Genomic DNA, 24912 nt, shown 5'->3' with positions numbered 1-24912 from the left:
CCCAGCCACTCTGTGCTGCTTCCAACATATATAAAAAACATAAGTAAAACATTAAATATTCAAAACTTATACAGGGCTGCCCTCAGATGTCTTCTAAAGTTTGTGTAGTTACTTCTCTCCTTAGTTTGGGGGTCATCTAACTTCATAACTTCCACCATTTCTCTGGTGAACATAGGGACATCTTACCATACCTTCTGATATTTCTCTGATAAAAATAGGGATGTCCTAAAGAAAAGTGGGACGTGGGTGGTGCTGTGGGTAAAACCTCAGTGCCTAGGACTTGCTGATCGTAAGGTCGGCGGTTAGAATCCCCGCGGCAGGGTGAGCTCCCATCGTTCGGTCCCAGCTCCTGCCCACCTAGCAGTTCAAAAGCACCCCTAAGTGCGAGTAGATAAATAGGTACCGCTTTATAGCGGGAAGGTAAACAGTGTTTCCGTGTGCTGCGCTGGTGCTGGTTTGCCAGCTGCAGCTTCATCACGCTGGCCACGTGACCCGGAAGTGTCTTTGGACGGCGCCGGCTCCCGGCTTCTTGAGCGAGATGAGCGCACAACCCTAGAGTCGGACACGACTGGCCCGTACGGGCACGGGTACCTTTACCTTTAAGGAAAAATGGGACATTGAGGGATCAGATAAGAAACTGGGATGGCTTCTGTAAATCCGGGCCTCTCCCTGGAAAATCTGGACACTTGGAGGGTCTGTAGTCATTAATTACGATGAGAGTCCAAGCCTGAACTTGTCTGCCACTTTAAGAGGTTGGAGACACTGATTCCGTAGAACGATGGGCCTTAAGCTCACTGCTGTCCTCCTCATCTTTTCCTGATTGATGAAGAAGCTGATTTCTTGCAAGCTGTGACAAACCTCTTATATGCTCCTCACACACAAAGTGGGTGTGGGAGGGGGTGAGGAAGTATGTGAGCATGCACTGTGCAAGCGACAACAAACCATAGCTTGGCATTAAGTCTGAGCATCTCCTCAGAGTATTGTGAAAGAACAATGTCAAGCAACATTTGATGATCTCCTTCTACCAGTCCACAATAGAAAGTGTCCTTTCATACTGCATCATAGTGTGGTACGCTGGTTTGACATCAACTGATAGGAAGTGCCTACAGAGGGTGGTGAATACAGCACAAGATATTATGGGATGTCCCGTGAATCCACTGGACAACATTGCGGAAGAATGTTGCGTCAGGAGAGTGAGGAAAATTCTCAGGGATGATTCACACCCTGGCCAGCACTTTCTTGATCTCCTGCCCTCGGGCAGAAGATATAGAAGCATGATTAGTTGCACCAACAGGGCAAAGAACAGCTTCTATCCATGGGCTGTTAGGCTGCTGAATGAAAAGATAACAACAGGGCAACTGACATTCGGGCTTGGTGGGTGTGCGTCAGTAAACGAGGGGAATTAAGACTAAGAGAGCTGAGTAGGGGGTGGTCGTGTAATCTCACTGTATACAAGTTGTACAAGTGACAATAAAGTATTTCAATTTTTCAACAGATCTCCGAGACAGCTTGCAAACCATGCTTTCCCCCAGACCACAGTTTCTTGCCTTCCACAGCAAGCAGACAGAAAAAGCAGGCAAACAATATTTATCTAACAAAATCTGTCTGCTTCTTAAGTGTAAATAAAACCTCAGGCCCTCCAAGTGCTTTTGTTTTCCGTGGACACTCCTGGATTTACAGAAGCTGCCCTAGTTTCTGATTTGATCCCAGAATGTCCCGCTTTTCCTTAGGACGTCCCCACTTAGGCCAATTTTCTGCATAACATATGGAACATTAAAAAGCCAGAGCCTTCTCCTGCGGTCTGAAGCGGTACAGTCCATTCTACTACTTCACAATTCTAACCTTGTGATGCTGCTAACATGCCTGGGAGAGCTAGTTTAAGACAGCTAGTCCCTGTTTGCTCCCCTATCTACATCTTGCTCATTGTTCTCCCAAGGACACTACATGGTGTGATGAGTTAATGCACTCGCCTCCACATCTCTCTAAAAATGAAAGACTCCATCGGCATCCTTTTTTAAATTCTTCTGTACCTTCCAGCTTTTGTAAGAAAATTCCTCTACATCTCCCCACCTTACTGACCTGCTCTCCATTTCAATCTTACCCCTCCCCCCCAAAAAATAAGATTTCTATTCTTCCTCCCTTGTATTTCCACTGCCTTCCCCTCGTCTATTATTTATTATTTAATTCTGTAATTGCATTATTTACAGTCAGTCAGGGATGCATTTTGTATGAAAGTCACTATTCAAATTAAAATTGTATCGCACTGCAGTACATTATGCCCTGGCTCTGGATTCTTCAAGCGACTCAACAGCGTTTTCTAAAGAGATGCACTTATTCACCTTACAGAAACACAATAAGGAAACTTAAGGATGTGAATTAATACCAATTTCTCTTCCCCCATCCCACCTCCCAAATAACTTGTACTCAAATTATCTCTGAAATGTTTGAATGTTGCATTGAGGCAAAGCTACATAAAAGATAAACTCCTGGCAGACCAAATGTAAAAGCTCAAATATTATTCTTTTACTGAGAAAGAAAGAAGATTTTTCATGCAGCATTAGACCAAGGAAGTGCTCTTAAAGCTATACTGAAGTGAATGGAAGCTTCTGTGAACCGTCAATGGATCCGGCCCCTCTGTTATTAAGTGCCCAAGTGCCTTTCAACTTAACAGGGATAAAATACAGGCAGGAGAAACTCAGAAGAGGAGGGTAATGGAACTAGGACTTAATTTATTCACTTCCTGTTTGTGAACTCCACAAGAGATATAATGCTAAGGGAAGGAAAAGAAGGGATATTGCAAATGCAGCTCCTTATTATCACAGCTGGGACGCGGGTGGCGCTGTGAGTTAAACCACTGAGCCTAGGGCTTGCTGATCAGAAGGTCGGCGGTTCGAATCCCCGCGATGGAGTGAGCTCCCGTCGCTCGGTCCCTGCTCCTGCCCACCTAACAGTTCGAAAGCACGTCAAAGTGCAAGTAGATAAATAGGTACCGCTCCGGCGGGAAGGTAAACGGCGTTTCCATGCACTGCTCTGGTTCGCCAGAAGTGGATTAGTCATGGTGGCCACATGACCCGGAAGCTGTACGCTGGCTCCCTCGGCCAATAAAGCGAGATGAGTGCTATAACCCCAGAGTCGGCCACGACTGGACCTAACGGTCAGGGGTCCCTTTACCTTTATATTATCACAGCTCACCTAAATGGGGATGATGCCTACAGTGTGAACAGAAATAACTGGGATCAAGAACAAATTAGTTCATAGACACCAGGGCCTAAGTGAGGGCACCAGAAGCTGCTTAATACACAAGGAGGGAAGAGGAAAAGAAAGGAAGTGACGAAGTGTCAAATCACAGCCAGGGAGGAGGACAAAAGGGAAGAGATAGAAAAGTAAGTGCTGTTTCTACATATAGAGTCAAAGGTATCCTCAGGCTTCCATTAAGAGCCGGCAATGCTGTTTATTAGGGAGGTGTATTATCTCTGCCTGTACCCTGAATAATCAGGTGAATCAGGGTATGCTGGGTCATAATCTCACATCCCCAAGTTGGATCCTGCTGATAACAAAATGTCTCAAGCTCCAGAGTCGCTCTGTTGCCTCCAGTTTTCAAAAACGTTCCACACACAACTTTTGCCTTTCTTTTCTAAGGCGGAATCTACACACATATAAAAAAACCCGCTGTGAAAATACTTTTAAAAAAAAACATGTTTTGAAAATACATTGAATTTGGCATAGCTCACTCTCGCCATCTAGTGTCACATTTGTATACTGCACTATACAACACATTTAAAACATTTTCTATGCAGCTGTATAGCTGAGTCCTAAGTAACAAAACCATTCCTAGTGGGGAAATGGCCAGAACTTGAGAGTAGAGGGGGTGGAAAAGGGGGGAAGAAATCTTTCCATTTGACAGACAGGTCTAGCTCTTCTTGAATTCCTCCCCCCAGGGCAGTCCAATCACAATGATTTGGGGGAAGGTTGCTGAAGTCAAGCTGAAGTCAAGATGTGGGTCATCCTCCTTTTCTGCCAATCATTTTTTCTTTTTGCAAACAAAACAAAGCAAAACAAAACACAAAACAAAACAAAACAAAACAAAACAAACAAAACAAAAGCTTTTATTATTTTAACTTCTTTTAAAATCCCAGATGGTATTTCATCTGAGCAGAGCCTTTGAGTTTAGGCAAAATTCAGGAAGGGCGACTTGAAAAAATGTTAAGGGGAACCTGGGGTGGGGCATCCTTTCATTAACTTGCTGCCCATGCCTTCCTGCATTATCTCTCTCCTATCCAAGGAACATTCAGGGGAGTTGGGAGACATAATGGGGTGGGGGCAGAACAGGGGAATCCCCACTTATGTGTGTCCTGTAATGGAACCCCAGTTTAAGTAGCTCCCACAGGGGAGCCACAGAAATAATGTGCTTGGTCAAGTGAGGACTGAAGTCAGAAAGGTGGCAAACCACTGCTCTAGGGTGACCAAGAAAAATAAATCAGTCAATAAGCCACACCATTGAAAGTACTCCCACCAAAGCATGTTGTTCGGGATAACATCAACAAGATGGCTTTGCATCCCAAATCCTGGTGATGTTCTAAGGGCAATAAGAGCTTCGTAGCAATTATGACACATTGAACTTCCCCTGGATAATTCACATATCACCATGTGAAGATTCGGGGTGGAAGCACAGATCACAGGTTCACACTACACAAATGCCAAAGACCAGAAAAAAACTATTTATGTATGCTATTAAAGGGTAAAGTGACCCCTGGGGTTGCGGCGCTCATCTCGCTTTACAGGCCGAGGGAGCCGACGTTTGTCCGCAGTTTTTCCAGGTCATGTGGCCAGCATGACTAAGCCACTTGTGGAGAACCAGAGCAGCTCATGGAAATGCCGTTTACCTTCCTGCCGGAGCAGTACCTATTCAAACTGCTAGGTTGTCAGGAGCAGGGACCGAGCAACGGGAGCTCACCCCGTCATGGGGATTCGAACTGCCGACCGTCTGAGCCCAAAGATAGAAAGAAGAATCTGTTCCAACAAAAGATGGCCAACAACTAAAACTGATGGAATATGCAGAGATGGCAAAACTTACCAGAAGAATAAGAGATTAAGAGGAGAGACTTTTTTTTAAAAAAAACCAGAATGGGAAAAATTTGTTGAATATATGATGACAATGGCAAACAATTAAAAACGTCAGCAGGATTGACATAAACACAACCAGTAAGAAATCGCTTAAAGGATCATAAAGGATAAATTTGTAAAACGGTTTGAATTGGCTATGCAGTAAGCATATTATATAAAATAAGGAACCACAGAGAGGAGGGAAGTCAAAGAAAATGTAGGTTGTATTTGTTTAGATTTAATTTTTGTTGTTAAAACACTGTTAAATGTAAGAGAGAGATATATCACCATGTAAAGATTGAGGATGGACACACAGATTACATGTTCACACTATGCTGCTAAAAAGCAGATGCCTTGACTACGATGCCAAGCATGGGCAGAATTCAAACAGTGTGCAGCTGTCTGTGGGTCCTTGTATAATAGTAGTCACAATTTCAGATAAAAGAGTCTCCTACAGCATGGGGGGAAATTTGCAAAGTCTCCAGGAAGGAAGGAAAAAATTATCCAGAGCATTTTCTCAATAATGATTTAAACAGGTCATGAGAATTCTAGATGCAGCAGAGGGCTTAGAAACCTGAGCTATATGACATTTGTTTTGGGAACAGCTTTAATCAGGGCTAAATGTGTATGTGTATGTGTACGTAGGCTTAAGCAGTATGTAGACCGAGAACTGCCAGAAGTGCAAGCTGGATTTTGAAGGGGCAGAGGAACCAGAGACCAAATTGCAAACATGCGCTGGATTATGGAGAAAGCTAGAGAGTTCCAGTAAGACATCTACTTCTGCTTCATTGACTATGCAAAAGTCTTTGACTGTGTTGACCACAGCAAACTTAAAGAAATGGGAGTGCCTGGTCACCTCATCTGTGTCCTGAGAAATCTCTATGTGGGACAAGAAGCTACAGTTAGAACTGGATATGGAACAACTGATTGGTTCAAAATTGGGAAAGGAGTACGGCAAGGCTGTATATTGTCTCCCTGTTTATTTAACTTATATGCAGAATTCATCAAGCCGGAATTAAGATTGCCGGAAGAAATATGAACAACCTCAGATATGCAGATGACACAACCTTGATGGCAGAAAGTGAGGAGGAATTAAAGAACCTTTTAATGAGAGTGAAAGAGGAGAGCGCAAAATATGGTCTGAAGCTCAACATCAAAAAAACTAAGATCATGGCCACTGGGCCCATCACCTCCCGGCAAATAGAAGGGGAAGAAATGGAGCCAGTGAGAGCTTTTACTTTCTTGGGCTCCATGATCACTGCAGATGGTGACAGCAGTCACAAAATTAAAAGACGCCTGCTTCTTGGGAGAAAAGCAATGACAAACCCAAACAGAATCTTAAAAAGCAGAGACATCACCTTGCCAACAAAGGTCCGTTTAGTTAAAGCTATGGTTTTCCCAGTAGTGATGTATGGAAGTGAGAGCTGGACCATAAAGAAGGCTGATCGCTGAAGAATTGATGCTTTTGAATTATGGTGCTGGAGGAGACTCTTGAGAGTCCCATGGACTGCAAGAAGATCAAACCTATCTATTCTGAAGGAAATCAGCCCTGAGTGCTCACTGGAAGGACAGATCGTGAAGTTGAGGCTCCAATATTTTGGCCACCTCATGAGAAAAGACGACTCCCTGGAAAAGACCCTGATGTCGGGAAAGAAGGGGGCGACAGAGGACGAGATGGTTGGACAGTGTTCTCGAAGCTACCAGCATGAGTTTGACCAAACTGCGGGAGGCAGTGCAAGACAGGAGCGCCGGGCGTGCTCTGGTCCATGGGGTCACGAAGAGTCGCCCATGACTAAACAACAACAAAATGTGTATGTATTTATGACTAGTCCCTTCTAAAGCTTTGGCCTTAGCTTTTACTGAGATGCTATACTGCACGGATAGAGAACCTATGGCCTTGCAGTTGGGAGATGGACTCCAACTCCCATCAGCCCCAGCTAGCAACATCTGGAGGGCGCTTCCTTACACACAAATTGTTGGTAGCAGTTTTCAGTAATAGCCTATAGCTTCTATACTGCGCCATAGAGAAATTACCCAAATGACACATAATTAACTAATGTGAAATTGGCAGGCTGGATGGGTTGCCATCTCGTGTATTCAAGAGCATGCCAATCTGCTTCGCAAATATATTTTTAATTTCAAGATGGAGAGGCTACAACAGTGAGAACAACGCAGAGGAATGTCCTCATGTAGATGAGAAAGGCAGAGAGCGCGCTATGCTAGCCCTGATAAAAGCAACAACCCAGGGATGCCTTGACCTGCCTCTAAATTACAACTGTCCCCAAATAATGCCCCAAATCCAACAACTAAAATTGCATGTGGTCCCAGTACTGCCAAAGCAATGGCCAAATTATAGTAATTGCTGCCGCAGCAACCAGATTTTACTGAGACCGCACACCCAAATAAATGCCTCGTGGCTACCCATTCATCTAGCAGCTGGAAAGATGACACTTGACATTTGGAAACTTTCCTGTGAAGATTGCTGCAAGGCTTTTCCCATTAGCTTCATGGTGAGATAGTAAGGTCGAATAAGCTCCCTCAAAACCTGCAAAGGGTAACAGAAACAACTCTAACATTAAGCCCGCTTGATCTAAAATTCCAATTGACAAGCTACGAATTGTCAGATTTCCTCCAATGCCTTTAGTTATATTCCGGGGAAACGTGTGTTTTATTGTGTGGATCCGTGCCCAACAAGGCATATGTGGAAGAAAAAGCGACGCACTTAGAAATCAAAGGGCCGATTCACATTCAGCTACTCAGAGGCATTTGCCATTGTGAGCATCATAAAGGGTGATGGGGAAGATGCCTAGAAAAAGCTCTGAAGGCAAATGATACAGTTCCATGACTGAAGCTGAGGTCAGGACTTGTAATCTGAATGGGAGATTTCCTGGACACTCTGAGCTCCCCAGAGGAAGGGTGGCGTGTTAATGTATTGTAGAAGAGCTTATATATGCAGAGAAAAAGGACAAGAAAGGTGTGCTTTCTTGGCTTGCTGTTTAATTAATTTCAGCGTGCTGTTTAATTTGGGTGTGTTTTGTCCTGCATCTGCAGCTGGTTCAGCATGTGAGAATGAGTCAGCAAGCATGTGAGAACAACTCAGCACAATCTACAATACAAATGCTGCTATGTTTAAGGCAAGTTTGCTCTTGGCTCCTGTCCTTGGCCAGAGCATAGTCTGTATGCTGTAAGGAGACTGTATCTACAACTGTATGTAACTGAAACTGCATTATACTGTCAGTAAAGGAACAGAGTCTTTCGAGAACTGCTTGGTTTTTCTCTGTTCTTTTGGCACACCCCACTGGCATTAGAATGGGCACTCAGTACATGGGGATGGTATATAAAATGAGGAAGAATACCTGATGGACACATACTAGGCAACAATATCCAAGTGGCTCTTCAGTGCATGTCTGTGCAAGTCTTGTTTTTATGACAATTCAAATGTACATAAACACGACAGAAACGACTGTCAAGTACAGTGTGAATCAGCCCACAGTTGTCTATTATTCTATGTGCTAGCAAAGAATATAAGCACCATTTTGTCCTTATTCCAATGCACATATGGGCATCCTCTGAAATGCCAGGAACATCCATGCTGGAGAGAGCTCCACATCCACATCAGTGTGTGTGTGTGTGTGTGTGTGTGTGTGCATGCCAGAATCCCCCAACATTTCCAGACAATTGGGCAGTCCCTGGTCATACAAAGCCCATGGCTCTCAATGGAATTTGGGGTTAAGCAACAGTTTATTAGTAGTGCCTTGGTCTGGAGACAGGGGAGCTTAAATCTACGAAGAACCACAAGATGTGCTGCCAATCAGATGAACACAACACAGATGAACACCCCAAAGCCATGCCATCATGGATATCAGTGCTACAAAAACACTCAGACATGTCGACAAGGTGATATTCACACCAAAGTTACAAGATGGTCTGATAATACAGATCATCTCCATATGGCAGAGAATACTATAGCAAAGGGATAGCCAACAGGAGAGAATAGTGGCTTGCAGAGCGCCACTTTACTGTGCTTGTGATTAAGTTGAGAGATGTACTAGACACTTCAGCCAGGGCTGTTGGTCTGGACACCAGCTGAAGAAGGAGCAAGGCAGTCAAGCAGGTACTGTATATATGGAGAGGGAATCAGAGCTGAGACTGAAATTGACCATGAAAAGTTTGTTTGGACTTAGGACTTAGGAACCAGCCGGGTAGAGGAAGCCTCTTGGCCCCATGAATGCTCTTGAGTTCCTAGTTGCAAATTTAGCCTTTGACTGTCTCCAGTGAAAGTGCAGAAATGGTGGGGAACAACAGCTCCTTCTTGCAGGAAGCTGGTCACTACAGCATAGAGAATGACATAGTAAAGGTAAAGGGACCTCTGACGGTTAGGTCCAGTCGTGGCCGACTCTGGGGTTGTGGCACTTATTTCGCTTTACTGGCTGGGTCATGTGGCCAGCATGACTAATCCACTTCTGGCGAACCAGAGCAGTGCACGGAAATGCCGTTTACCTTCCGCCGGAGTGGTTCCTGTTTATCTACTTGCACTTTGACGTGCTTTCGAACTGCTAGGTTGGCAGGAGCAGATACCGAGCAACTGGAGCTCACCCCATCGCGGGGATTCGAACCGCCGACCTTCTGATCGGCAAGTCCTAGGCTCTGTGGTTTAACCCACAGCGCCACCCGCGTCCCTAGAGAATGACATACTTGGATCTAAAATCCCTGGTTTGTGATGTTGGAACCTTACTACTTCCTGGCTCTGAGTTGCTGCACTGCACTAACAACTCAGCAACTACATGCACATGGGCACCTGCCTGCCATTGCACTCTTTTCCCCAATAAATGCTCTACTGCAATAACTGCCACATTGCAATGACTGGAAGATGTCCCTTTTCCCCCCAATACTTGCAAAAAAATGACACACCAAACACCTAACTACTCCCTGCCCCCCAATAATAATAATAATAATAATAATAATAATAATAATAATAATAGTTTCTATAATTTGGACTGCGACTCAGTAGAAATCTATTGGCATCTCACTTTATAGAACGTGGAATATTCGGAGACTTTCTTCCAAAAGCTACAATTTGAGGCAAATTCCACCATTTATGTAACAATGTGCCTATGTTAACAGAAAAGAGCTGGCAGAATTTATAGCACTTATTTCCCTCTCCCTTAAAAAACAACAATAAAAAACCCCTTTCCTTTAAAGTCCCTGGGTTGAAGTATTGCAGAGGCTCTTATAAAGATTTTTTTTTTCCTTGCAAAAAAAAATCTTACCCACAGACTGACATACAGCCAATTGGGTCTAATTCAGCGTAAGTATTTTGCCTCAAAGCACTCAGTGCAATCCCCACAGAAATGCATGGAGCCGGAGCCAGTGAAGAAATGTAAAGATCATGATCTAGATGCCGCAAATTACCTTGTGAGTGATAACCAAGTCGGTATCATCCTAAACATTTTAACAAAATAACACTGCTGGCTTCTTGCTGCAACCTCAGATCCAGCTCCTTATACAGTACTAGCGTTGAATATAAATGGGATTCCTTCTTTCCTGACTCCCTTTGCTCTCCATCCCACAGTTTTAACTATGCAGAATTGGTAAGTCCCAGTCTATTCCAGAGGTCACAATTTTGCTGGGTTGCCATTTGGCTCAAATAAAATGTAATTCTCTCTCTTGAGAATTTAGGAACACCGAGTATTCCGGTTAAGGGAGTAAAAAACCCCTGGAAGGAATAGTTTTCCCACCCTGAATAACCATTTCCGAATCACAGCACCACCATTTGGTCTATGACAAAGGCTTGATGGAGCCAGGAAAACATGGAAACTGTCCCCAAAGAAAGTGCTTCCATAGTTCACAGGAAGCATCACATTGCATTTCCTTATTTGAACCCTACTTGCTTTAGCTTCAGCAGATTAACATGGCTCTCCTCTGAAAATAACAAAGAAATCCTCAGTAAATCAGAGATGTGGTACCCGTGGACCACCACGTTGTCCAGGTTGGCACAGCCAGTGATGAGGGATGACGCGAGTTGTAGTCCAACCAACACCTGGAGGGCCTCACTGCTTTAAATATTCTTTTCTACCACTCCCTGAAAGCGATTCCCATGCCATTGTTGTAGAATGGGCACATAAAAAATGAATGTGCTGCCACAATGCGTGTGTATGTACTGCTTCATCACATCCCACATAAATTCTCTTGACTGACACCAAAGTGTGGTTTTCATTCTGTTTCAAATGGCTCTGGAAAACAAATCTCTAACAAAAAGGAGTATCTGAAATTTTCTATTACAGTAATGGGCGTTTGGGAAGGAAATGGTTGTACCCATTCCCCTCACCCCTCAGAAGGCCAGTTTTTAGGTTAGAAGGGGAGGGAAGTGATAGCATGTGCCATTGCATTAACCTAAAAGACAAGATCTGCTTCCAAACAAAGCAGAACCACAAATCTTATGGAAAATACAGCACGTTTGGCTACATGAACCAGCTATGTAGTTTTAGGAGCCATGGCAAGTAAACAATCATTTGGAAAATAGCACAGAAACAAATATAATTGGTGAAAGGCTAGGGAGTGGTGTTCTTTATGCTAAATCAATACACATACAGTGCTACCTTGGTTTTCAAGCGTCTTGTTTTCAAACAACTTAGAACCCAAACACTGCAAAGTAAGTGTTCCGGTTTGCGAACTGTTTTCGAAAGCCGAACGTGCTCCGTTTTGAGTGTTACGCTTCTGATTCGAGTGCCACACTTCCATTTTGAGTGTTACGCTGAGGTCTGTCTGTTTTTGCTATTTATTTTGTGTTTTTGTGGCTTTTTTGTTTTGTGTTTTTGTGACTGTGTGGAACTCAGTTCAGCTATTGATTGATTGATTGTTTGACTGCAGTACATTGTTTATTGCTTTCATTTTATGGATCAATGGTCTCGTTAGATAGTAAAAGTCATGTTAAATTGCCGTTTTAGGGGTTGTTTTTAAAAGTCTGGAACGGATTAATCCATTTTGCATTACTTTCTATGGGAAAGTGTGCCTTGGTTTTGGAACGCTTTGGTTTTGGGATGGGCTTATGAAATGGATTAAGTTTGAGAACCAAGGTACCACTGTATATGAAAATGCCTCAGATTTCTCTAACAAATGCCTGTAGTTCTATAAAGTGACCCACCTCATATATTGAGAACCATCATTGAGAACCATCACTCCAGTTACTTATCAACTGGAGATCTGCTTAACACGAGTAGCCAACCTCTTTTGTCCTGTTGGCACACCTGGAAGTTTGAAATGTGCCAGGAGTGGCAGAAACAAAATGGCTGCCATGGGGATGTGACATAACGGAAATAGTTTACACAGCTGCATGAGCGGGGAAAAGAGACAGTGGCGCAAAATGGTTTGTGGACACATGCCCCATCAGCTTCCCATGAATGGAATAAAGCCACTAACGCCAACCATTCTCATATTTGCTTATAGAGAGAAGCTATTTGCACCTCTTCTCTGTTCAGAACAGAAGAGAGACTGAGCCAGTGCAAACAGGAACTGAGCAGGTACAGCAAACAAACACTCTCTCATGCAATGTGGATTTCTGAGGGGGTATTTATACCCCCTGTATACCTGAAAGAGCGTCTCCACCCCCATTGTTCAGCCCGGACACTGAGATGCAGCGCCGAGGGCCTTCTGGCAGTTTCCTCATTGCGAGGAGTGATGTTACAGGGAACCAGGCAGAGGGCCTTCTCAGTAGTGGCGCCCACCCTGTGGAACACCCTCCCTTCAGATGTGAAGGAAATAAGCAGTTATCCTATCTTTAAAAGACATCTGAAGGCAGCCCTTTTTAGGGAAGTTTTTAATATTTAATGCTGTACTGTTTTTAACATTTGATTGGGAGCCGCCCAGAGTGACTGGGGAGACTCAGCCAGATGAGCGGGGTATAAATAATAAATAATAATAAATTACTACTACTACTACTACTACTACTAAAACTGTTTGTGGGCACCAGAGGAGGCCACATTGCCACCTATGGGTACCTTGCTAGCAGCCCCTGGATGGCACAAACTTATCCAATGAATAATGAAGACAGTGGTCAACTAAGAATTGGCAGGAAACACTGCTGTCGTGAGCTGATGGTTTAAATAATTTTCCTGGTCAGGAATTTATTTTATTTTTGAGGCAAAACTATGAACAAATCATTATGGAGTTGGGTCTTAATGTTGAGTACAAAAGAGCAGGAAATGTTTCCACACTAATCAACAGCATTTTGTTTTTGTTTTAAACCAAGCCCTCTCCTCACCAGCATTCAGTATTTGAACAAGGATATTTTCCAGCTTGAATAGTTAAAAATGAAATTTTCGGTACCACTTTTCAGTTCCAAGTTGTTAGGAAAAGCAAGGCCACTGTATTTCCTTTTTCATTAATGATATCTTTTTTTAAAAAAAGGATATTCCATGTTCTACAAACTGCATCTTATGAATGGTTTACAAGAAGGCCTATGCAAGACAGCCAAACAAACATGCATGCCTCTCAGCATCCAGTCACAGAATTTGTTCCTTCGCCTAGTTGAGGATATTCCTTACACACATCCCCCCCCCCTTGTATAAATATCTGTCCACAAGCAAGGGCTCTCTTGCCTTCCTCCTGCAGGTCTCTTGTGTGACTGTCAAATTTATCTGACAGGTAAGCAGCTTGCTTTGTGCAGGTATGTGTATATGTATTTTAGAAAGTGATGGTGTGATCACACCCTGTACATAATAATTTCTGGCCCAGGTGACAACACTAAAAGTATTTTTTAAAAAAATAACAACAAAAACAAAACAAAAACTTCCATGCTGTTCAAAACAGATCCTTTAATATTTATAAGCTATTTCCCCATCCAATTACTTGAGTAAAGTGTATTATGCAGTGTATTATGCATTAAGTTGCATCCCCTTTGGGTACAAATAAGAATTGTTAACCAATGAGAATTACTTAATATATTTTTTAAAGCACACTAATCAAACCAAGCAACCAACCAACCCCTAAACAATAATCCAGGCCCTCTCTTATTTTCCAGTTTCTATAGCTAATTTGGGGTGGAGAACCTATATCCCTCCATATGTTGTTGGACTCCATAAGAGGATAAAAAGAGTCTTGGTAGATTGGAAGGCTTATCTGCTGTTTTCACAGTGTTCAAGCACTGTTTTCACCAGTGCTTTTTTCAGGGGGGACAGAGACAGGGACGCAAAGATACGCATACCCCTAAACATTTTGTGTATCTTTGTACTTTTGTCCATTTACTGTATGTATTTTCCCTGGTTTGAACTATAAAATGGTGATTTTCTTGAGTCAAAATGAGAGTACCCCTAAACATTTTTTTTAAGGAAAAAAGCACTGGTTTTCACAGTGGTCAATCAGAAACCTTTGAGAAGCCCAAAGGCAGAATGGGAAGAGAATATCACTCATAACCCTTAGCAATTGGTATTCAGTTCCCTATGGTACTGAACGTAATACAGCCATCATGACTAGTAGTCATTGATATCCTTATCCTCCATGAATTGACCTAATCCCCTTCCAGCTCAGTAGTTAGAGCAAGAGTCTTGTAATCTCAGGGTTGTGAGTTTGAGCCCCACATTGGGCAAAATAAATTCCTGCATTGCAGGGGGTTGGACCAGATGACCCTCAGGGTCTTTTCCAACTCTACAAATCTATGATTCAAAAACTGTCCAAGTAGATGGCCATCACCCAATTCTGTGTGAGCAAATTCCATACTTTAGGGATACGCTGATTGAAGATGTTCTTCCATTCTGGTGGTTCCCTCATTGCGAGAAGTGAGGTTACAGGGAACCAGACAGAGGGCCTTCTTGGTAGTGGCACCCACCCTGTGGAACGCCCTCCCATCAGATGTCAAGGAAATAAGCAGCTGCCCTATTTTTAAAAGACACCTGAAGGCAACCCTGTGTTAGGGAAGTTTTTAATATTTAAGGCTATATTGTTTTTAACACTCGATTGGGAGCCGCCCAGAGTGGCTGGGGAAACTCAGCCAGATGGGTGGGGTATAAATACCATATTTTTCGCTCTATAAGACGCACTTTCCCCCTCCTAAAAAGTAAGGGGAAATGTGTGTGCGTCTTATGGAGCAAATGCAGGATGCGCAGCTATCCCTGAATCCAGGAGAGCAAGAGGGATTACTGCTTTCACTGTGCAACGATCCCTCTTGCTCTCCTGGCTTCAGGGATAGCAAGCAAAGACTCCTGAGCGCAGCGGACGCAGGAGAAACGGAGCCCCTTCCATTTCTCCTCCTGCTTTGCTGGAGAGGTGCTGCGCAGAGAGGAAGAGAATATTTTTTTTCTTATTCTCCTCTAAAACTAGGTGCGTCTTATGGTCCAGTGTGTCTTATAGAGCGAAAAATACGGTAGTAAATTATTATTATTATTATTATTATTATTATTATTATTATTATTATTTGTATGTTCTGACTGTCTCACCACCCAGCTTCACTGGATGATGCCTGGTTCTAGTATTATGCGAGACAGAGAAACAACTTTTCCTCATCTATAACCACCAATGTGCCTGACCATTGGCCATGTTGGTTAGGATCTATGGGAGTCACAATTTCCCCATCCCTGATCTAACCCTTTCCATAAATTACTCTGTTGTCAGTAACTTATGATCACAGAATCCCACCACATCTGAACTGTTCTTGGCTTATTTGATAGCTTAGTAAGTTTGGGAAAGAGCAGGGAACATACTCCAAGCCTGGATAGCTCAATTGGTTAGGGAGTGGTGCTGATAACACCAAGGTTTGATCCCTTTTTGCGATAACTGCATATTACTACATTGCAGAGGGTTGGACTAGATGATCCCCAGAGACCTTTCCAACTCTACAATTCCATGATTCTGCACACCTGAGAGGAGAAATCAAGGTAAAGTCAAAGGAGTGTCCACTGAAAATTCACCTGTAAGTATTTGTGCATGAACCAGGAAGCTTGCTTTCCGTCATTCACTGATTCCACTGTAGTGTTGGCCAGTCCACTAACGTCACCTCCTGCAAAAACCCACGGCTCGCTCGTTTGCATGGTCTCTTGATCAATTTCAGGGAGACCCCATCTGTTGAACTTGAGAGGATGCAGGGCTTCTTTTACTGTTTTGTAAGGAAAGAGGAGGTGGGAGGGAAACAGAAAAAAAAGTAGGTGACACAGGTATCTACTGTAAGTTTTGAAAAACTCTTTGTCTGTACACTTGTATTTTCGGATACCTCTTAAAATATCTAAACTAAATTTTGCATGTCAGCTCCTAAAACCAAGAGCAACAGGTTTTTGTCTATTTTGGAATACCACTGAATGCCATTTCAAAACAAAATGGCAGATTGGACCTTTCAAAACTGCAGCAATTTGGACACCACTTAAAATACCATAACCAAACTTGGGACAATGTTTCCTAAGGTCAAAGATCAGTTGTCTTGTCTTTATTTGGATACTGTTGGGTACCCTTTTGAAACACAATGCCGTACTCAATCTTTCAGAGATTTGGACACATCTTAGGATATCATAACCAAATTTGTCATGATGGCCCCTGAGACAGAGGAAGTTTCCTGTTGAGTACCATTGGATGACATTTTGACTCAAGACAGTGGACTCGACATTACAAAAACACACTCATTGTCAATGTAGGCTGCTGTTGAAGTCTTAGAATTCCCAAGCAAGCTGGATGCCCCTGCTATTAACACTTAAAATGTTGCACATTATCCGGTACCTGAAGGACTGTACCACTTCAGACTGCCCATGGGGGGAATCACATAATGCAATGCTCTTTAGCACAAAACCATTCTCTGCATGTATCTCATGAGTATCTCAGAGAAACAAAAAGGCCAGAATCTTTCTCACTGAGAATAATTTTATTATTATTACTATTATTATTATTTTGAGGAACTCTCAATATTACGAGCTACTACCTTCAATCTGAAACAGCACAGTCCAAAATCAGGTTTAAATCCTTACCTGCTTTTTGGGGAAACTAGGACTCTCTGGTTGTTTGATGACTATCGTCTCACTTTAAGGTAATCGAAACAGTATGTTGCTGTGAGTAGAGTAGTAGGCACTAGAGGACAACATGGCGGGGCTGTGCTGCTCACCTGACCTCCCTCCAGCTTACTCGCTGCTTCATGCCAGAAGGAGGAGAGGGGAGAAATAAGGCAACAGTAAGGCCAGTACAGTGCAAACACGCTGGTAGAACCAATCTGGCACCCCTCCTGGTGCATTTGGAGCATGCTGACCTTGCTGCTGCCTCACCTCTTCTTTGTATGCATCAGTGACTCAATTGCTGGGAGGTCAGGTGAATGGCGCTGCCACGTCACACCATCAGCTGCTGGTAGAAGAGTCTTAAGACTGGAAAGTCTGGCTTCATATCCCCATTCCTCTGTAAAACTCCCTTGGTGTCTTTGCATCAGTCATGAACCCTCAGCCTCAACCTCATAGGGTTCTATGGGGATAATATGTGGGGTGAGTTGTAAATTGCCTTGTATTCTTCAGAGAAACAACAGGGCACATGTGTAATAAACAACGAAACAATGCATTTATTGATGTATCGTTCATTACGGTTTGATGCAAGATGTCTTGGAAAGGTTTTGCCCTGAAAACCGGCAAACAATGAAACAAACAATAGCTATGATAAATTAAACCAGAAAACAATTAGGCAAATAGACCTCAGACCTCAGACCTCACCTGGAGTACTGTGTCCAGTTCTGGGCACCACAGTTCAAGAAGGACACTGACAAACTAGAACGTGTACAGAGGAGGGCAACCAAAATGGTCAAAGGCCTGGAAACAATGCCTTATGAGGATCGGCTAAGGGAGCTGGGCATGTTTAGCCTGGAGAAGAGGAGGTTAAGGGGTGATATGATAGCCATGTTCAAATATATAAAAGGATGTCACATAGAGGAGGGAGAAAGGTTGTTTTCTGCTGCTCCAGAGAAGCGGACACGGAGCAATGGATACAAACTACAAGAAAGAAGATTCCACCTAAACATTAGGAAGAACTTCCTGACAGTAAGAGCTGTTCGACAGTGGAATTTGCTGCCAAGGAGTGTGGTGGAGTCTCCTTCTTTGGAGGTCTTTAAGCAGAGGCTTGACAACCATATGTCAGGAGTGCTCTGATGGTGTTTCCTGCTTGGCAGGGGGTTGGACTCGATGACCCTTGTGGTCTCTTCCAACTCTATGATTCTATGATTCTAAATAAATAAAACGGCAAAAAAGAACGGAAGATTGTTCTCTTGCTCATGGCAAAAAAGTAATTTTAACTTCAAAATAATGTCATTTATCTGCTATAGTTTAAAATTCAGAACAATCTGTCATTTAAAAAGCACTAGCTCCTTAATTTTAGCCGCATATGGAAGTACATTTGAGTATTATTTTAGCACATATTGATGCCCTGCATCAAATGAATGACGTTTATGTAGGTATTACTCTATTATGGTACCCAGGTTCTCCCTCCCCCCCCTTCCAAGTGACAGGGTGGGAGGGTTTTTTTTAGCATCCCTTGGGGACATACCACACACAGATGCAGATTGCTAAGGTCAATTAAACTGATGTAGCTGTGCTGTCATATATGTAAAAGAGAATCCTGCTAGTATATTTCTCAGTTGTCATAGACAGTGTCAAAGATGTGTTCTGTTTCTACAAGAGATGAGCAGAGGCAGCTGTGTTTTGCCTTGGGAAACCCTCTGTAAAGTCAAAACTATCATTATAGGAAGGGATCAGATTTCCATAATTTCCCATTCTCCATTTCCATGTCAATGAGTTAAATAATGGGATAGAGGGCAACCATGTGTCAAGGGCTTGTTAGTGGGACAGATCAAGTGAGGGGGGGAATGGACTTCCATGATGGATTTGAAGGAGGAAAGGCAACTGAGGCTGGAGTAGACATAGGGCTGCCCCATAGAAGTTATATGGAGGTGCACAGTCAAGGCTTTCTTTCAAACATTTTCTGCAGCTGGTCCAGAAGCGGAAGAGTTAAGCCTCTTCAATCTTTACAAGTGGCTAGATTCTTCAGCCTCAGAGATGCTATGGTAAATAAAGTCTATTTGGGTCATGGTCACCACTGTGACTGAAAACACCAAGAGGAGAATCTGTGGGGTGGCAGTGGGTGGGGGAAAGCAAAGCAAATTGGATTTAGACCCTCACACAGGCACTATCTCAAAATGCACGGGAAGGAAGTAATAATTAAGTCCAATATCTCATTTTTTGATACAGTCAACAAAATGCTATTATGACAAATTAATATGACTACCACATAGGGGCTGCTAATACTGATAATGCCAAGCACGAAATGTTTTGAAACCTTGAATGCTAAGATAAAGCACTGATGGCTTAGACAAAAATACCAGGAAAAGAAACTGTTTTGCATGTTTCAGCAGCTAATTTTAAAACTGGAAATACTGTGTCACTTTCAGGATCAGAAGCGATTAGTCTCCTTTAAAGTCCCACCACTTGCAGAAAACTAAACTGAACGGAAGCAAACAAAGCATGCATTTGGTTAAGTCTGCTAAAATAATTTACAAAGTCCCAAGACTAGATTTCTTTTCTCCAGGTATCTGACTTCCAAGCAGCTGAGTTGGTTTAATATTTCTACGGATAAAATAAAGAGGACCTAACGTTCCAGGCTATATTTCCCGAAACCTTAATAGGCACTTCATGGTTGTTGGAGAACGGTAGTTTTGCAACTATAGTAAACAGAAAAAAATGGCTAATTAGACTATTAGCTGTGTGGTGTAGGGGTTAGGATGCTGGACTATGGTTCAAATCCTCTCACAACCCTGAAGCTCATTGGGTGTCCTTGGGCAGACACAACCTAACAGGGTTGTTGTTGTCATAAAATGGGGAGGGGAAGTTGAACCATGAGCATTACTACCTTGAGCTCTTTGGAGAAGACGTAGGATATAAATGCAATAAATTTTGACCACTACTCAGCTGGACCATAAAGAAGGCTGATCGCCGAAGAATTGACGCTTTTGAATTATGGTGCTGGAGGAAACTCTTGAGAGTCCCATGGACTGCAAGAAGATCAAATGCATCCATTCTTAAGGAAATCAGCCCTGAGTGCTCACTGGAAGGATAGATCGTGAAGCTGAGGCTCCAATACTTTGGCCACCTCATGAGAAGAGAAGACTCACTGGAAAAGACCTTGATGTTGGGAAAGATGGAGGGCACAAGGAGAAGGGGACAACAGAGGACGAGATGGTTAGACAGTGTTCTCGAAGCTACAAACATGAATCTGACCAAACTGCGGGTGGCAGTGGAAGACAGGAGTGCCTGGCGTGCTCTGGTCCATGGGGTCACGAAGAGTCGGACACGACTGAACGACTAAACAACAACAACAATTCAGAATCCAGACACTTGATGTTCCTGTGTGGTTCATCTCGCACAGTCTCACCCCTCCCAGGTTACTGTGGTATTAGTGGGGAATGGAGAAAAGTAGCTCTGACACCACTATCAGGAAACAGGACCCTGTTTTCACTATCAAGAAACATTTTATTCCACTGCAGGGACAACTTATATTCTTCCAGCAGCACTTGAAAGGCTGCTGGTACTGCGAGTAAGACAATAGCTATGCAATCTGAACAGATCATTCAAACTGGATGACAGCACGCCAAAGTTACCAAGAGATAGCAGCACAAATGCAGAAACCAAAATAATTTTGTAGACTACAATATAGTTCAAGCTGCTGCATTCATTGAGCAAATAGACACAAATAGGAAAGCATCAACCAATTATACACCACTTGGCGTGGGGGGGGGACACTACGAGTAATATTAAGATATATCAAAAAGCTGGAAAATATTTTAATTAGCAAAACAAATCAAATGGAAAAGATTCCTCAAATAAAGCTTTAAAAGTGACACAGTGTGTGCTTGACTGCCATTACTAATTAGGTATCCATGTAATGTGTGTTCAATTTGGGCTTATTTAAATAGCAGAAATGCTCATTAGCTGCAGTATTTCTGTGAAGCCTCAGTAAACAGTTTAATGGTATTTTATGTTTAACCAATTTCATAAGTTCCTGTAATTTTGGCGTTTGCAGCTCATTAATGTTATTTTTGATATACATCTTGCAGACTTCTTTCACCGAAAACTGGCAGTATTCCCTTGACTGCACTTGGGATATATAGTGACTTCTGCTTAAACCAGAAACGTAAAGAGGATGGCAATAACTTTGATAGAGCCAGTTTGGCTCTTGTGTTGTTAAGCCAAAAAAACCACACACAAAAACACCCTTAAAAGGTTCAACAGAAAGTGGCACAGGAGAACATTGCTTTGGAGCCTAAATTGACTGGCTTTCTTAAGGAACTGAAGCAGATAGAAAAGCATATTTCTGAGCTCTTCCTGTAATGTATTGTACACTCTGCACCGTCATTTTGATACATCATAAACGAAGTAAGCTAGATGCAGCTAGGTGATTTTAGACCCTGGTAAGGATGAGTGAATAGAACAGTTTCCATATCTCTTATTATTTTCAAGTCTTACGGTCAGTTCTCCATATTTCCACAGCACCCTTCGCTTCTTCTTTTCTAAGCTTTCAGGAAAATTTATCAGCTTTTTAGTGCACCAGCACAGAGTGATGATATAGGTGGCCTGCTAAGGATGTGAGCCTTCCTCCATATTCTTTGGGACTTCCTCACCCCCAGACCATCAACCTCAGGCACAACCTGGCCTCTGATGCTCTTGTAGCCAATGAGATGCTTCTTGTGGCACATTAAGGATGTACAAACTCATCAGCTAAACTGATACATTTCTCTAGCCCTACTGAAATTATGTTGTCTTCCCTCAAAACGTCAGGCATTTCTCCTGAGAAAAAACCTCAAGTGGAACGTACCGTACTTCAAATTTTACCTCATGTCTTATTGGGACAGCAACTTTAGAAGAACATGGATCTTTATTGCTTCATATTATTTCGATTTTATTTAAAACAGGCGGGAGTGGAGGAAATTTCCATATTCCTCTACTTAAAGAGCTTGTATGCATCATTAACATTTCTTTAATTTTAAAACTGAGACCAAAGCAGCCAGGGTCCACTCCTTTCCAGTGCTATTTTTCTAGAAAAAGAGGTGCCGGAACTCACATTGAACACCTCCCTTGTTCTCTTAAAGAAGAAAGCACATTATTTTATTATTCAAGAGATGAACAGGATTTTTTTTCAGTCAGAGCTCACCAAAACTCAGTTCTGGCACCTCTCAATGGCACCCACCTGAGAGGTGCCAGAACTGAGTTCTGGCGAGCTCTGGCTGAAAGAAAAAATTCTGATCATCTCTTGATTAATAAAATAACTTGCTTTCTTTTTTAAAAAAATGGGAGGGAAAATAGCTATAGGCCTCTACCTAGAAAACTTGTGTGCATTATTTTTTCTTTATTTCTAAAATTGTGACTGCAATAGTCAAGGGACACTCTTCATGCAATATATTTTCTTGCTTATTTCGGTATAACATAGTTCCCTTAAGGTGTGCACTTCTGGATTCTAAAAAAAATTATATACATATGTACATATCTATATTCCTCTCTATTCTGCTCTTTACAGCAGCTAATGTGGAAATAAAACACATTATTCTGGGCTCAGGTCTGCTGCCAAACTTAAGATTATCAATGGCCTCTTAGTAAGAGCATATGTGATATCAACTCCTAGTGAAACCTGGCAAATAATGATAAGCAGAAACTCTGAGCATAGCTATTCACAAGGGAGGAAAGCCTATTCTTGTGCAGGTATTGGGGAAATGGGAAATAATAATAATTACAGAAAGATCACGTTGTGCTTCACAGCAACTGTCTGAGGCAACGCGAAGCGGTGCTTAAAATAGCCTCCTAAAGTAACTCGGCTTTTTGTCCCCTGTAAAAATAATCCCATTGAAAATTATGCACTTTCTGTGTTATTTGTAATGGGTGTGCCGCATGAACAAGGCTTTTTTCATATGATCATGGTTTTACCTCTCATCGCTGAGTTGTTTCAAAGGCATGATAGCAATGCACATATGCGGCAACATATAATGGTGACAATAAACTTTGTGAATTGTGTTGGTATAGCGGAATGTTTCCCTTCTGGAAAGGCAGACTTGTTACTGGATGCCTCTTCAGCAAGGCTATAATGACTTTAATTGTGACGTTTAGCTTATTTGTTTTAGTTTTTGCTTTGTTAATAGTGCTTCATAGATTGCAATTGCTTCACTCCTGATTTGTTAATGATTCTATATGGTTTATGCCATATTTGTGATGTTCTATTATGTCCTATCCTGCTTTTGTTATTTATTGTTTGTAAGTGTTTCCCAAACTTGGGTCTCCAGCTGTTTTTGGACTACAGCTCCCATCATCCCTAGCTACCAAGATGAGTGATCAGGGATGATGGGAAATGTAGTCTGAAAAAACAGCTTGAGACCCAAGTTTAGGAAACACTGAATAATAACAATAATAATATTTTTTATTATTTGTACCCTGGCCATCTGGCTGAGTTGCTCCAACCATTCTGGGCAGCTTCCGGCATATATCCAAAAACATAATAAAACATTAAATGTTAAAATGGATGAAAAGCAGCATAGAAATATAATCAATCAATCAGTGGCAAACATTTTCAACAGTGGGGAGTGGCTTCCACATAGTGGCAGGGCATACATGGAAAAGGTCCCAAGGTTCATCTGTGTGGCATATTCATGAAGGGGTGGAAAAGATGCTTCTCTGCAACCCTGGAGAGAGGGGCTGCCAGTCAGTGTGGACAATATTGAGATGGACCAATGGACTGACAGCATTATCAGTGTGCATTTCTTGGAACAGAAAAGTATTGATTTGATATGTAAAGATCTTTCCTATTCTAATTAATTCTAGAGGGTTTGGGAAGTGTCTCTGTGTGATACAAGCTGGAAGTTTCAAGTTGACAAGTAAGTTTCTATTCTGCCTAGAAACAAGCAGAGGTTGCTGATATTTGGGTTATTCAGAGAAGCTGCACAGCTGGTTTAAACTGGTTCTGTTATCTCTTTCACCCAAGGTCATTCTGACTATAATAATAGGCCAGAAGGAGTCTGAGTTTCACTTTCTCTCTCTCTCTCTCCTTCTGGTGTGGTGTTCTGTACATAGTATGCTTAGTTTTAAGGTTTTAGTCCTATTGTAAGTTATTTCAGGTTTAAGTCAGGCATCCCCAAACTGGGCCCTTCAGATGTTTTGGGACTACAACTCCCATCATCCCTAGCTAACAGAACCAATGGTCAGGGATGATGGGAGTTGCAGTCCCAAAACATCTGGAGGGCTGAGTTTTGGGATGCCTGGTTTAAGTTAAGTCTGCTGCAACTGGATTTCTTATGGACTGTCCTAATCCTGAATGTATTGGATTTGTGACCATTATGCTCATTTGCCTTCAGTAGCAGTAAAGCTCTGCTGGATGAAACACAATTGCCTCTGGTCTATTTCTGGGGAATCCTAAAATGTGCCTTAGTTTATTTATTTTTTACTCTGCTAACAATATGTTGGATTCTATCTCTGGATCAATATTGAGCCGAATTCATGACAAGCATAAGGCAGCTTCCCGCACTGTATAAATGGCAACTCTGACTATAGCCAAGAACAGCCCTTTCAGGAAAAAAATGGAGTCCCTGTGGCAACAACAGGAAATTGAAGTGCAGAGAACAAAGGAGGACAACTTTTTGCAGCCGAGAAACAAATATGGGGAAGGGTGGCAGACTATTTGTACTGTGAGTTTTATTGCGGCTCTTTTGCCTTTTCTTCTTTTTCTCCAAAGCAACCTTAAATAATTCATTCCTTAAAAGCTACTAACAAATAAATATTTATCATCACCCTCATCATCTACCACAAATACATTCCTTGTGGAAGCTGCAGA

General features: G+C 42.4%; 1 protein-coding gene across 5 annotated transcripts in view; it reads right to left on the bottom strand.

The window, feature by feature from the left end:
- DPYD (dihydropyrimidine dehydrogenase) overlaps window positions 1-24912 on the bottom strand; it is a 498994-nt gene that overhangs the window by 221523 nt on the left and 252559 nt on the right. For all 5 annotated transcript variants that reach the window (XR_014512316.1, XM_083444838.1, XM_083444836.1 and 2 more), the window contains one exon: window positions 16005-16189. Coding sequence is in view for 4 of the 5 variants with exons in the window: in XM_083444838.1 (XP_083300964.1) it covers window positions 16005-16189 (185 nt within the window). In the remaining variant the exon portion in view is untranslated. The remainder of the gene's footprint in view (window positions 1-16004; window positions 16190-24912) is intronic.

This window comes from Podarcis tiliguerta, assembly GCF_965153285.1.
Source record: "Podarcis tiliguerta genome assembly, chromosome: 6".
In the NCBI taxonomy this organism is placed as follows: domain Eukaryota; kingdom Metazoa; phylum Chordata; class Lepidosauria; order Squamata; family Lacertidae; genus Podarcis; species Podarcis tiliguerta.
This window is presented reverse-complemented; position numbering and strand designations above follow the sequence as displayed.